The sequence below is a fragment of the Crotalus tigris genome, unplaced genomic scaffold, assembly GCF_016545835.1.
Source record: "Crotalus tigris isolate CLP2741 ecotype Arizona unplaced genomic scaffold, ASM1654583v1 scf7180000017764.6130737, whole genome shotgun sequence".
Taxonomy (NCBI): domain Eukaryota; kingdom Metazoa; phylum Chordata; class Lepidosauria; order Squamata; family Viperidae; genus Crotalus; species Crotalus tigris.
In genome coordinates this window covers 2,821,801-2,835,286 of record NW_024096618.1, presented here as the reverse complement: position 1 = coordinate 2,835,286, position 13,486 = coordinate 2,821,801, and the positions used below count along the sequence as shown (strand labels likewise).

Here is a 13,486-nt window from a genome sequence, read left to right as displayed (position 1 = left end):
CTCTCCTAACTATTTGTTTACAACTTCTGGATTTTCATAGCTTAAATTCAAACAGATGTTAATTTCCTGGAGCATGTTTTGTTCCTTCTCTCTATTAATATTGCCTGATATTTTCAGATCAAAAGCTTATCTGTATTGAGATTAAACTGAATTAAACATGCAAGGGTGAGGGATTTGGGGTGTTTTGCTTCCACTGTCAGTAGCTGAGTAAAATCACAGCTGTATGTGTGACCATTTCGTAGATTCACATGCAAGGAGGAGGTTCCTGAGACTTGATTTTAAATTTGCCACACATTTAAGTTTCACTGAATACAAATCACAAATCTAAGCCAAATGTACTGTTTTATGAGGCATCTTTGGTATTACTGGTATCTGAGGGTGTCATTGTTGATGTCAGTGACAGGCAGATAACACCAGCAATCTTAACAGTACAAACCTTGCTTGGAGTGGTCACAAGCAAGTTCCTTCTCCTTAAAAGTCTGTAGACTCAGTTGTTAAGTGTGCCTGAACTTTCCATTAACTGGGATTGGTACTTAAGTCCTTTTGAACTCCCTGTCTTGATTTCTGTCAGGGACTACCTTATCAGTGCATCCCTAAACATTTTGATCCATATCTCCAAAGGATCCTTTGTCTATGTACAGTCTTGGCTATTTTATAATAAAGGGAGTCCATGGTTATCTCTTTACCATCAAATTGCTCAGTTTCCCACTCCTTCCCCTCTGCTTCTCTAGATGTTACCCTCATCTTATCTCATTTTGTCTTATTTTATCTTATCATCTCAGTGCTGCTCCCAGCAACAACTGCAGACTTTTGTTACAGAAGCAAAACAGTACAAACAAGACTCACTATTTTATAATAGTTACATTGTTCATCTGCCAAATTTGAAGTCACACTAAGGCAGTCAATGACCCCAACCCATTTATCATAACAACTGGTGTTTTTTCATGGACTGCCAAGAATAAAGTGGTGTGAGGAGGCAACTTAAATTGCACCCCTCAAATAATAATAATTTGCATTGATATTCTACTTAGGCCTGCTCAGAAGTAAGTTCCTCTGAGCCATGCTTCTAAATAAGTATGTATTGGATTGCTGCCTGAATAATGCTTGACACTGCAGTTCTGTAGCATGACTCTGATCAGTGCCTTCCTCTGCCTATTAAATTCTCTCTGGTTAGCTAAGTTAATTCCCTGTGACGTACAGGTGAAATCTCGTTATCTAGCACCACTGCTGAGATGACAGCGCCCAATTGGAATCTTCCTCTATTAAAAAGCAAAGTGGTGGTTCTCCAGAGATTTTTCAATCATATTTATAATTTTAAAAAAATGTATAATGTTCTCTCACTGCTAATATATTGTTTCTCTTGCTCTCACATTGCATTTCGAGCAATTGTGGAAAAACTAGATTCACTCTTACAAGTTTTGCTAGGATCATGGAAAACAATTGTGTTTACTGGTTCATAGTTTGCTCAGGCACCTGCATGCTGTTATCCTGCTATGGAAAATAGGAGGAAGGCCCACTACTTACTTAGAAGTGGAATCCTTGATTGCATCTTTGTTAATTTTAATATAATTGAACCATCATTGGATGATACCCACTCTTCATTTCCTTCTTTATAAGGATGCCTATGGGATCTCCCTAAGTCAACTTTCCTTTGCAGTCTCCTATTTAGTTTTGATTCACAGAAACTGCTGTTTGCATAAAATTAACATCGGGTAGGGATCTTGATTTTGATACGTTGATTCTTTCAACAAAGAGAAAAGAAAACGAGGGAAAGAATCTGTCTTCTTTCTCCTTTTCTTTTGTTGTACTTAACTAACTTAAAAGAGGAATAGATTTTTAACTACTTGGCAAGGCACACACATTGGAGTTGTATAGAACCCAACATCTTAACAGCCTTAGACTAGGTATTTCCAAAGTTTTCTTTTCTTTACTCCATGTGGGACAGAATCTTGCTTTCCATCCTTAAAACAATCAGGCATCTGGTTTCCAGTCTATTACTGTAACTTACTGAATTTCACAGAACATTTCGCTGTTACTAAATGAAATGCAGGGCAGAGCATGTATTATTTTTGTAATATATACCCTTCTGTCATGAACAAGATACAATCAGAAGCCCTGTGCAGTAAGGAAATAAAAGCATAAGCATGCACTTGCCTGCTTCAGTCTAAGAATTTTTCCATCTGATCTCATGCTCTGTTAAAAAAATGCAGCAGTAGTTCATTTACTTTATTCAGGATGAATTCAGATTATTGAAAGTTCAGGGAGCCATATTAAAATCGAATAATTTATAAGGATCTGTCATGTACTTCGTCTGTATGGAATATGCACAGTATTATCAGAAGCTCTAGATCCTTGTTTTTCTTGAAAGAAGTCGATCAAACAAGTTTTCCATTTAGATAACTGATAATTGATAGCAACTGAAAAAAAATGAGACTAGATTAATTCTCTACAGTGGTTTCATTAAAGAGTAGCATGCACAGTTGCAAATATAGTATTGCTAAACATCAGATGATCAGCTGAGTATTATGAAAGAGGTCTGTTAGGATAGCATAACCTTTCCATCCACTGGCCTCTAAATGTGTTGGACTTTAACTTTTATAGAGTAGTTTTCAGGAAGTTTTATCAGTTTTAACATTCTGGATTTCTGGAAAGTACAGTACAGGTAGTCCTTGACTGCAACCATTCAAAGTTACGTTGGACCTCTCCAAAACTACCTATGACCTGATTTTATAGTTAACAGTGATCACACACATACACAGACATGTTGCGTCCTTGGCGGGAAAACAGACACGAGAAGCAGCTGGAGTTCTCAGTTTCCTTTATTCAGCGTTCAGCTTACAGGAAGATGGCTTCAGCTCAGCCCAAACGCCTCGCAGCCCCTTATATAGGCAACTCCCGGGTAAATGGGTTACTTTTCCCGCGCCAGCACCCGCGCATGCGCACGGCGCTGGCGACAGCCTGTCTGGTCCCGGGCAGCTTGCACCTGCCCGGGACTGCCTGCAAACGCCCGAGCCGTTTGCAAAGGCTCGGGACTTTCCCCCGGGCTAAAACTACCCAACATACAGCATTTATACAGCACATTTTGCTCCCCAGTGCTCCCACTGTTTACTGGCCTTTGCCTTGCCAGCAATGTTATGTAGTCTTCTAGGTACTTGGGAGATTTCTTTGCTCTCTGTGACCTTCTTAGCTGTGGGTTACTGGCATAAGTCCCCTGACTGGAGGGAGGCGTGAGCCTATTCTCTCTATTGTGCCCTGGTGTCTTCCAAGGACTGTGCCCCGATGCCTGGCCTGCTTGCTTGCCCACCGGGCTCGTCAGGCCAGGGCTTCTGTTGCTTTGTGACCTGGTTGACCTGCCTAGCTGTAGACCCTCAGGCCCCTTGAAGTGATAGCCGCTGCTGGGCGTCTCTGTAGGACCTCCTAGGTCAGTCCAAGACCTGTCAGGAGGCTGTCCCATTCCCTGAACCCCATTCTGTGTTTGGGCTCATGTGGGTTTCTGTACTCTCCCAAAACTCAGGTGTCCCCTGATTTGTGCTAGGGGTGTTGTAGTCGGGACTTGGTTCCTCGACTAGCTCTGTGTATGTTTGACCCCCTGTAGGATTTGGGGTAAGGTCAGGCCAACCTTGGGATTGTGTGCCAGCTCTCTTGCGGGGAATGATTTGTTGGGATGCCCCCGGGTATCCTCCGTTGCTGGAGTGCTGTGTGATGTGTGTGGAAGTGAGTATGCCCCCGGGGTGACTCCCTGGCTGGAGTAGGCGTGGATGCCTGTTGTGTGGGTAAGCTCCATGACTTCCTTTTCGGAGCAATTGCAGAATCTTGGGACGGGCCGTCTGTGGCTCCCTCAGTGGAGATGGGCAGTAACTCTTGCCCTTCCCTTTGCTCCAAAGGGTCCCCCTCCCCCCCTGGAAAAGACCCAGGAGTTTCAGCAGAAAAGTCCCGCCTAGAGCGGAGTTGGTCGATGTGCCGACGCAGGACACGACCGTTGTCCAGGGCAACCTCGTAGGAGAGAGGACCTGTGATCCTGGACACAGAAGCGGGGACCCATGTATGACCAGGCCCGTAATTGCGAGCCCAAACCGGGGCACCCACAAGTAGTTGTCTAGGTGCCCTAGGATGTGAGGTAGATGAAGGCAGTCTGTCCGGATGCAACCGGTCAAGTCTCGTAGTAAGTTGGCGCCCCCAACGAAGTTCAGCTGGACTTCTCCCTGTAGAAGTGGACGGTGTGGTGCGATAAGAAAGGAGAAAGTCAGCCAACCTGTGATGCCAGTCCCCGTAGGTGAGTCTCTTCAAGGCGTCCTTTGCGATGCGCACCATGCGTTCAGCCATACCGTTGGTGGAAGGTGAAAGGGCGCAGATGTGGCATGACGAATCAGGTTTGCCTGTAAGAAAGCTTGGAATTCGGAGGAGGTGAATTGAGGGCCGTTGTCAGACACAATGACATCTGGCAGCCCGTGTGCAGCAAAAATCCCCCTCAGTACCTGAATAGTCTTTGCAGTGGTGGTGGATGAGACAGGCACAACCTCAAGCCATTTTGAATGGCTGTCAACAAGGACCAAGAAGAACTGGCCCTGAAAGGGCCCAGCGTAGTCAATGTGCACCCTAGACCATGGGGACTGTGTTTCCTCCCATCTATGCACAGGAGCTTGGGGCATCTCTGGGCGAGATCGTTGGCACAGGTGGCATGCGTGTACCTTAGCCTCAATATCTTTATCTAAAGCAGGCCACCACAAGTGGCTGCGTGCAAGAGCCTTCATACGAACAATGCCAGGATGACCCTCGTGGAGGGATTCTAAGACCCTAGTCCTCATTGAGGTGGGAATGACAACTCTGTTTCCCCAAAGCAAACAACCCTGAGAAAGGGACAATTCGTTCCTTTTGGACCAGAAACTCTGAAACTCAGGACTAGGGCAGTGCTCAGGCCACCCGGACAGGACCCAGGAGCGGACACGTGAAAGTGTGTGATCTGTACCTGTTTCAGCGGTAACATCCCTGGCACTAAGAGGAAGCTCGGGCAAGGCTTGGATTGATAGAATGTTGACAGCTGGCGCGGGGTCAGCTTCTACTACTGGCAGAGGCAACCTACTGAGGCCATCAGCATGGCCCATTTCTTTCCCAGGCTTGTGGAGTAATGAAAAATCATATTCAGACAAAAAAATAGACCACCTAAGCATTCTAGGGGAAATGATGTGGGGAGTCTGCTTACGTGTGGTAAACAGTCCCAGCAGAGGCTTATGGTCAGTGAAGACCGTGAAATGCCTGCCATATAGAAAATCGTGGAATTTTTTAATTCCAGCAACAACAGCCAGAGCCTCCCTGTCTATCTGAGCGTAGTTGCGCTCGGCAGAAGACAATGTTCTGGAGTAGTATGCAATAGGAACCTGAGTTCCATCAGACCTGAGGTGACTCAGGACAGCTCCAACCCCGTAGGGGGATGCATCACAAGCGATGCACACAGGAAGAGACTCGTTGAAATGTGCAAGAACACTGTTAGAAGTGAGCAAGGCCTTGACTTCTTTAAAGCAAGCCTCATGTGCTTGTGACCACAGCCACACAGCTTGTTTGTCTAGTAGCCTGTGAAGAGGCTCAGCTACACTAGCTTTATGTGGAAGAAAAGAATTGTAGAAATTCAGGAGGCCTAGGAAGGCCTGAAGTTCGGCCTTAGACTTTGGCCTGGGTGCTTCTAAAATAGCAGTTAGTTTGGATTCAGCAGGATGAATCCCAGCAGCATCAATTTTGAATCCCAGAAATTCAGTAGAAGGCACCCCAATCTTGCATTTGTCTTTTCTGAGCTTAAGGCCTGATTTCCTGAATCTTAACAGGACAGCCCTAAGCCTTTCATCTAGAATGTGTGTGGAGTCTCCTGCAATCAAGACATCGTCAAAGTAGGGGCAGACCCCTGGTATACCTCGTAGTGTGTTTTCCATTACGCTTTGGAAAATCCCAGGAGCGACATTCACTCCAAACTGCAGCCTTTTTACCTTAAAGGCTCCCCTGTGGGTCACAATAGTCTGAGCTATGGCAGCATCATCATCAACAGGCAGCTGTTGATATGCTTGAGCTAGGTCAAGCTTTGCAAAAACACGCCCCCCCTTGAGAGAGGCCAGGATGTGACTGACCACAGGAACAGGATAGGCATGTTGCTGCAATGCCTTATTGAGTGTGCATTTGTAATCAGCACAAATGCGAATGTCCCCATTTGCCTTTAGAGGCGTGACAATGGGGGTCTCCCATGGGCTGGAATCAACAGGTTCTAGGATTCCTTGTTGGATTAGTTTGTCTAATTCAGTGTCAATCTTACTTTTTAAAGCAAAAGGGACCCTTCTTGCTTTAATCCTAATGGGAGTGACAGTGGGGTCTAGCTTTAAGGACACAGGTGGTCCTTTGAATGTGCCCAGCTGGGGGCTGAAAACATCTGCAAATTCCTTGCAGACTTCCTGTAGGTCGAGTGTTTGTAAGCTGTTGAGTCCTGTGACGTGTATCCCCAGGGCCTCAAACCAATCGAGTCCTATGAGACTCGTTCTTTCACCCCCTACTACTAACAAGTCTAGTGGACCTTCAAAACTCTTGTATTGCACGTTAAGGGTGGCCTCCCCCTTAACACACACTCTTGAGTTCTGAAAATCTGTTAATACAATATCAGAAGGCCTTAACTTGGCCTTAGACCCACTTCTGGAACAAATCTTCCTAAATGTATGCAATGAAATGATGGACAGGGCAGACCCTGTGTCTAGTTCCATAGATAATGGAACCCCTTGTAGCTTCACGTTGAGTGACAGCTTTTTCTTCATGGGCTTGTGTGTGCCTGTTCTACAGATGCTTCTTCGCGAAGCGCAAAACCCTACCCTATTCTGGCTGGGGAATCTGGTACCTTTCAGGCGTTCTTCTTGGGGTTGTGCCTTTCGTCGGCTCAGACACACAGCTGCAATATGCCCTTGTTTGCCGCATGCCCGGCAGGTAGCGGAGCGGAACTTGCAGTCGGTTCTCCTGTGGCGACCTCCACAGCCGATGCACTTGAGCGGAGCCGAAGAGCTTCCCTTCTGGTTCTCTTCCTTCGCGGGGTGTAGACGGTCGACTTCCTCGTCCGGATCCTCCTCGGAGTTTCGTCGGACGTCTTCCTGGTGCACGGACGCACCCTCTGCACTGTTTCTGATCGGCCGCATGTTTTTGATGGCGCCGCCTGCTGCTTCTTCTGCGGTGACTTCCCTTAAGGCGTCTTGGAAGGATAATTCTTCCTTGGCAAAAAGTCTCTGTTGTAGCTCTCGATGCCTTAGCCCGCACACGAATCGGTCCCTCAGTCGTTCCTCGAGGTCCTTGAACTCGCAGGGCTTGGCGGCCTTCCGTAGCGCGGCGATGTATTCCTTGGCTGTTTCACCGGACCGTTGATCCCTCTGCTCGAAGGTGTGGCGCCATGAGATAACGGACACCTTGGGGTGGAAGTGCTCTTTCAGCAGCTTCTTCAGGTCTGTGTAGCTTACAGACTCTACTGGAACAGGTGCTACAAGATTTTCTGCGATTTCGAAGGCGTCTTGGCCGCAAACGCAAAGCAGGGTGGCCGCCTTCAAGCTATCTTCCCTCACTTGATTTGCCTTGAAGTAGTTCTCCATTCTGGATACGTAGGACTCCCACCGCTCTGGATGTGAGACGTCGAATTCCGAAAGCCTTCCGATTTTCGCCATCTTCGGATCTTCAGGAGACGGGTCTATCAGCCAGCCTACCCCCGAATGCGCACCGGATTGGCGGGCAGCTGCCGAGTCGACGCCGTTCCTCTTCCGCCGCTCAGGACTCCTTGGGTAAGCTTACACGTTTTCCTTTCCAGGTAGTGCAAGGCATCCCACCTTCGTCGCCAGTGTTGCGTCCTTGGCGGGAAAACAGACACGAGAAGCAGCTGGAGTTCTCAGGTTCTTTTATTCAGCGTTCAGCTTACAGGAAGATGGCTTCAGCTCAGCCCAACGCCTCGCAGCCCCTTATATAGGCAACTCCCGGGTACATGGGTTACTTTTCCCGCGCCAGCACCCGCGCATGCGCACGGCGCTGGCGACAGCCTGTCTGGTCCCGGGCAGCTTTGCACCTGCCCGGGACTGCCTGCAAACGCCCGAGCCGTTTGCAAAGGCTCGGGACATAACAGACAGAAGTCACAGGATTGCATTTTGGGTGCTTGGTAACTGTTTCATGGTAGCTTACAGATCTTACATTTATGGCTCTTGCAGCATCCTGTGGTCATGTGACTGATTTTCATTTTCATTTTTTGCTGATTTCTCACATTTACTGGCCAAAAACATCCATTGGGTAAAATGAACTTGCTTAACAACCATGGTTCACTTAACAATCATGGTATTCATTTAATGACCACCACAAAAAATATTGCAAAATCAGATCTGGTCATGAAATGATCTGCTTAATGATTGCAACAACTTATAACTGTATTTCTGGGTTCAATTATGGCAGTAAATCAAGGACTGTGCAAATTTTTAATATTCTACATTATTTCTATAACTTGATCTGACTGTTGAAAGCGTTAGGTCAGAATCTGCTAAGCTTACATCAAAAGAAATTCCATCTTTTGCAGAACACAGCACCAAAATACATCATTTTCTGATTACCCTACATATTCAGTTAAAGGGATATTCTGATTTAGTACAGAAAAAATATTTTTATAGAATAGAGAGAATTTCTTCCGTGCTTTTCAATCTTTTTACTTCATTTTGGAGGAAATGAAGTAAATTTACTTTTTTTTCCCTCCAGGAAGGAAAAATCCCTTTTAAGGCAATTTTTTTATAATTATAAAATGGCCAAGAATCAAGCATAATGTGATCATTTCTATTGATATGCAGCATCCCATATCTATTGATATGCAGAATTTAATTACAATTAATTACAATTCAAATAATGACATCATGAAGGGATTCATTCCACAGCACTTTTTATCATAAGCAGCCATGGAAATGGATCCACCAAAGTTACAAGAACTCTCAAACACCTCATAGTAAGAAAGGAAGTTCAGATACTACGAAAGAAATTGTAAAACAAAAAAAAAAAGGAAGAAGTATAAAATAGAACTATCTTTTTCTGCGGTGCGGGAATAATCTTTCAGAAAACTGGAAGGCAGATTTCAGTGAAGTTGCAGAAAAATCCATTTTTCTAAAGGAGAGGGGGGGGGGAAGTAAAATTACAGCTTAATGTATTCGCTAATCCAGATCAAAGTAATGGGGCCAGTGTATCAAAAATTATATAAAACATCTTAGTATTGCAGAGCATAGAGCCCAGATAGAGCACTGCTTGTGCATTCCATCCCCTGTGGTTTATAAAAGTTGTGACTAATCACACTAAAGCCGGGCCTCCAGCCACACCGGCATTTGGCCCAGTATTCCAACCTTGACATTCATGCCTTTTAGGATTTGGCCACATTTTTCTGGGAAGGGAACCTGGCCACGCCTACTCCGTTAGCACTGTGCAGTGTATAGTCTCAGGCTTCCAATGTTTGACAACACATTCCTGTAATATGGATTCTTAAACATTTCAAGCAGCAGCAGCTTTTTGGCACGGGATCCTTTCAAGTAACATCTGTCTTCAAGGTTCCTTTTTTTAAAAGCTTCTGTGCTAAATGATGCAAGCCCTGTTTCTTCCACTTTTCCCTTCTTCTTTCTAGTTTAAGAGCTATCAGCATCTCTTTCTCTCCCCCATTGTGCTTGTTTACAAATGCTGCTGGATCTGGTGTCATCTTTGAATTTCATTACCAAGCTGTTTACTTCCCATTCTGCCTCATTACATAAAGCATTACATCAATCACGACCCACCTTGCATTTCTGGAACTTCAGAAATATTAGTCCCAAACCAAATGTTCAAAAGGAAAAACCGAACATTCACAATTCAGGAAGTTGGCACAGCATTAGTAAAATCAAAGTTCTGTGCCGGGACAATTTGACATTTCGGTGTTTAGGTTACACATTTACATTTTTAAGTTCTCTTGACATTTGAGGTTTTTAGAGGCATTTCTGAAAGTTTGTCTCCGAGGAAGGTCTTCAAACTAGAATGTCCTAATTCACCTCTTCAGCCTCTTTCACGTTTTATAATAATAATAAAGTTGGAAGGGACCTTGGAGGTCATCTAGTCTAACCCCTGCTCAGGGAGGAAACCCTATACCATTTCAGACAAATGGCTGAAACTTCCAGTGTTGGAGCATTCACAGCTTCTGGAGGAAGGTTGTTCCACTGATTAATTGTTCTAACTGTCAGGAAATTTCTTCTTAGTTCTAGGTAGCTTCTCTCTTTGGTTAGTTTCTATCCATTGCTTCTTGTCCTGCCTTCAGGTGCTTTGGAGAATAGCTTGACTCCCTCTTCTTTGTGGCAGCCCCTGAGATATTGGAACACTGCTATCATGTCTTCCCTTGTCCTTCTCTTCATTAAACAAGACTTACCTAATTACAGCAAACGTTCCTTATATGTTTTAGCCTCCAGTCCCCTAATCATCTTTGTTGCTCTTCCCTGTACTCTTTCTAGAGTTTCAACATCTTTTTTACATTGTGGTGACCAAAACTGGATGCAGTATGCCAAGTGTGGCCTTACCAAGGCATTGTAAAGTGGTATTAATACTTCATATGATCTTGATTCTGTCCCTCTGTTAATGCAGCCTAGCACTGTGTTGGCTTTTTTGGCAGCTGCAGCACACTGCTGGCTCATATTTAAGTGATTGTCCACTAGGACTCTCAAGATCCCTCTCACAGTTACTACTATTAAGCACAGTACCTCCTATACTACACCTGTGCATTTGGTTTTTCTTGCCTAAATGTAGAACCTTACTTTTTTCACCATCGAATTTCATTTTGTTAGATAGCACCCAGTGTTCAAGTCTGTCAAGATCCTTCTGTATTTTAAGCCTGTCTTCTGGAGTGTTGCCAGCTTGGTGTCGTCTGCAAATTTGATGAGTTCCCCATCTATCCCCTCTTCCAAATCATTGATGAAGATGTTGACAAACATGTTGGCATTTGGTTATGACTTTGTTTGCCCCTAGGTGTTCACTGGTTCATTGTTTGATTATCTTTTCCAGCATCTTCCCAGGTATTGAGGTCAGGCTGATAGGTCTGTACATTCCTAGATACATTCCCCCCCCCCTTTTTTTTTTTAAAGATGGGAACTACATCAGCTCTTTTCCAGTCCTCTAGTAGTTCCCCAGTGCTCCGGGATCTTTGAAAGATATAGTTCAGTGGTTCTGAGATCACATCTGACAATTCTTTGAGAACCTTGGGGTGTAATCCATCTGGTCCTGGTGATTTGAACTCGTCTAGGCTGGACAGGTGCTCACTTACCATTTTCTTGCCTATCTTAACTTGTGTTTCTAATCTGTTTTTTATGGTACTGTTTTTTATAGGTTGGGCTGTTTTTTTCCTTTGTGTAAAGACAGATGCAAAAAAACGAGTTAAATGGTTCTGCTTTCTCCCTGTTGCTTATCACCTTCTTGTCACTTTCTCCCACTAATGGACCAATCATTTCCTTGACTTTTTTCTTGTTTTTTACATGTTGAAAGAAGCTTTTTTTTTGTTATTTTTGACTTTTGTCGCAAGCCTTAGTTCATTTTGAGCCTTAGCTTTCCTCACTTCATCTTTGCAGGCTGGGGCTATTTGCTGATATTCTGCCTTAGTTATGTGCCCCTCTTTCCATTTGTTATACTTGTTAAAAGTGAATATGTTTAGATTGCCTCCTCTGACTTACGTAAATATTTATACCCTTTTCTCCAAGAGACACTATGCTTAGTGAATGTGATTTCTTGTTCCACATTGTCATCCTCCCATTAATCTCCTGAGAGAGGCAGAGTATTTCACGATCATTCAGTAAGCAAGTGGGGGATTTGAATTCATGGCGTGTGTCTTTAGGTATTCCAATTGCTACATTAGAAGGGTTCCCCTTGAGCTAAAAACTTCATGCATGGCCCGCTTATGACTTCAGTGTAATTCTTAGTAATTTTTTCTCTAGGTTGTTCTGTGAAGACTTCTCTTGTCAAAATAATACTTCTGATACAAATACATTGTAAGCTTTAGTATACATACGCATACACATGAGCATCTGCACTATAGCTGATGAAGCCCACTTATGTAATCGATTTTCAGAAAATAAACACATTTTAAAAAGCTCATAGGAGCATGTTGTTGTTGTTTCTTTTTAAAAAGGGGGTACTTGAATTATAGTTGCTGACAACAAACAGGCCAGTAAGCAATATACTGAGGCCAGTTTACTCTCAGTCTGCGATAGGCAACTTCAAGCAGAAAACAAGCGAATTGGCCTGGCCTGGTTTTTGCCAGCAAGCAAGGACCAAGATCTCCTTTCATAGCATATGATACTCCGTGATAGGGTTCTAACCCAGGCACGTAAACGAAGGGATGTATATTGACATTTCTATGGGGCAGGGTTTGCCATTACTGGTCTGCATAGTTGTATCTTACATTTTATCTTCCTTTTTGTTCATGAAAAAACGAAAGGGTGAAGGGGAAGGCAGGCAACTCACAAAACAGATGGAGGCTCCAATGATGCACGTGCTTTCTGCAGGGAGGGGCTGCAACCTCTCTGAGGCTCCTGCCCTGTGAGTGGTAGCAGCTGCCAAGGCTGCCCTTGTTTAACTCCAGTAGCTACAAGGGAACTGATTGTGTGGCTCAGACCTCTTTTGGAAGAAATCCTAGCAGCTGTTTGCCCTCAGGCTAATAGCTGGGCCAGCAATTTCCTTTTTTAGTAGTTTTCAAGGTTATATATCCCCCCTTTTACAATATTTTGCTGCTAGCTCTTGCCTTCCGGGATATAGTAGTAGACAAGTATCACCACCCCAATGTGTAGTGCTGCTTCATTACTTCTCTAGATTATTAATAACTCCAGTGAGTTTGGGAGAGTTTTGCATCCCATTATTTTCTTTAAAAGTAGGTGTCTCCTGCCATCAGATCTGACTATTGTTCCATCTAATAAAGGTGGTGATTGGCAGAAGTTTACAGGCTTCCCTTCCTAACCCTTTTTGAAGAGAACAGAGATTGAACTTGGGACCTTTAGCATGTAAACCAAGCATCTTACCACTGATTGTCTTGCCTATAGATCTTACCTATAATTTTCAGGTCAGATCAATGGAATAGTAAATAAGACCCGGGTGCCAAGAAAGATGATCTTGTTTTGTTTGCAGCCTCCTGTCACAAGCCAGAGGGAAGATGGCACCCACCTTGCATCAGGCATACCGGCGACGCTGGTGGATGGCCTGTATTGCGGTGGTGGAAAATCTCTTTTTCTCTGCTGTTTTGCTGGGCTGGAGCTCCTTACTCATTATGCTCAAACGTGAAGGCTTCTACTCCCATATGTGCATAGGTGAGTTGGCTGGGATCGGAGCCTATTAGGTGAGATAAAATGATAAAGTGGGATATGGGGAGGTTTGCAGGCGATATTCTGAGCAAAGTGTTGCACTTCCCATTCCCACAAATTCTCGCTGGCCTCATCCCCAAGTCTGCACTTACCAGAACATTTGC

General features: G+C 44.4%; 1 protein-coding gene across 2 annotated transcripts in view; it reads left to right on the top strand.

The window, feature by feature from the left end:
• SLC43A1 (solute carrier family 43 member 1) overlaps window positions 1-13,486 on the top strand; it is a 44,507-nt gene that overhangs the window by 993 nt on the left and 30,028 nt on the right. For both annotated transcript variants that reach the window (XM_039341191.1, XM_039341192.1), the window contains exon 2: window positions 13,150-13,328. In XM_039341191.1, the coding sequence (XP_039197125.1) occupies window positions 13,175-13,328 (154 nt within the window). In that variant the 5' untranslated portion in view covers window positions 13,150-13,174. The remainder of the gene's footprint in view (window positions 1-13,149; window positions 13,329-13,486) is intronic.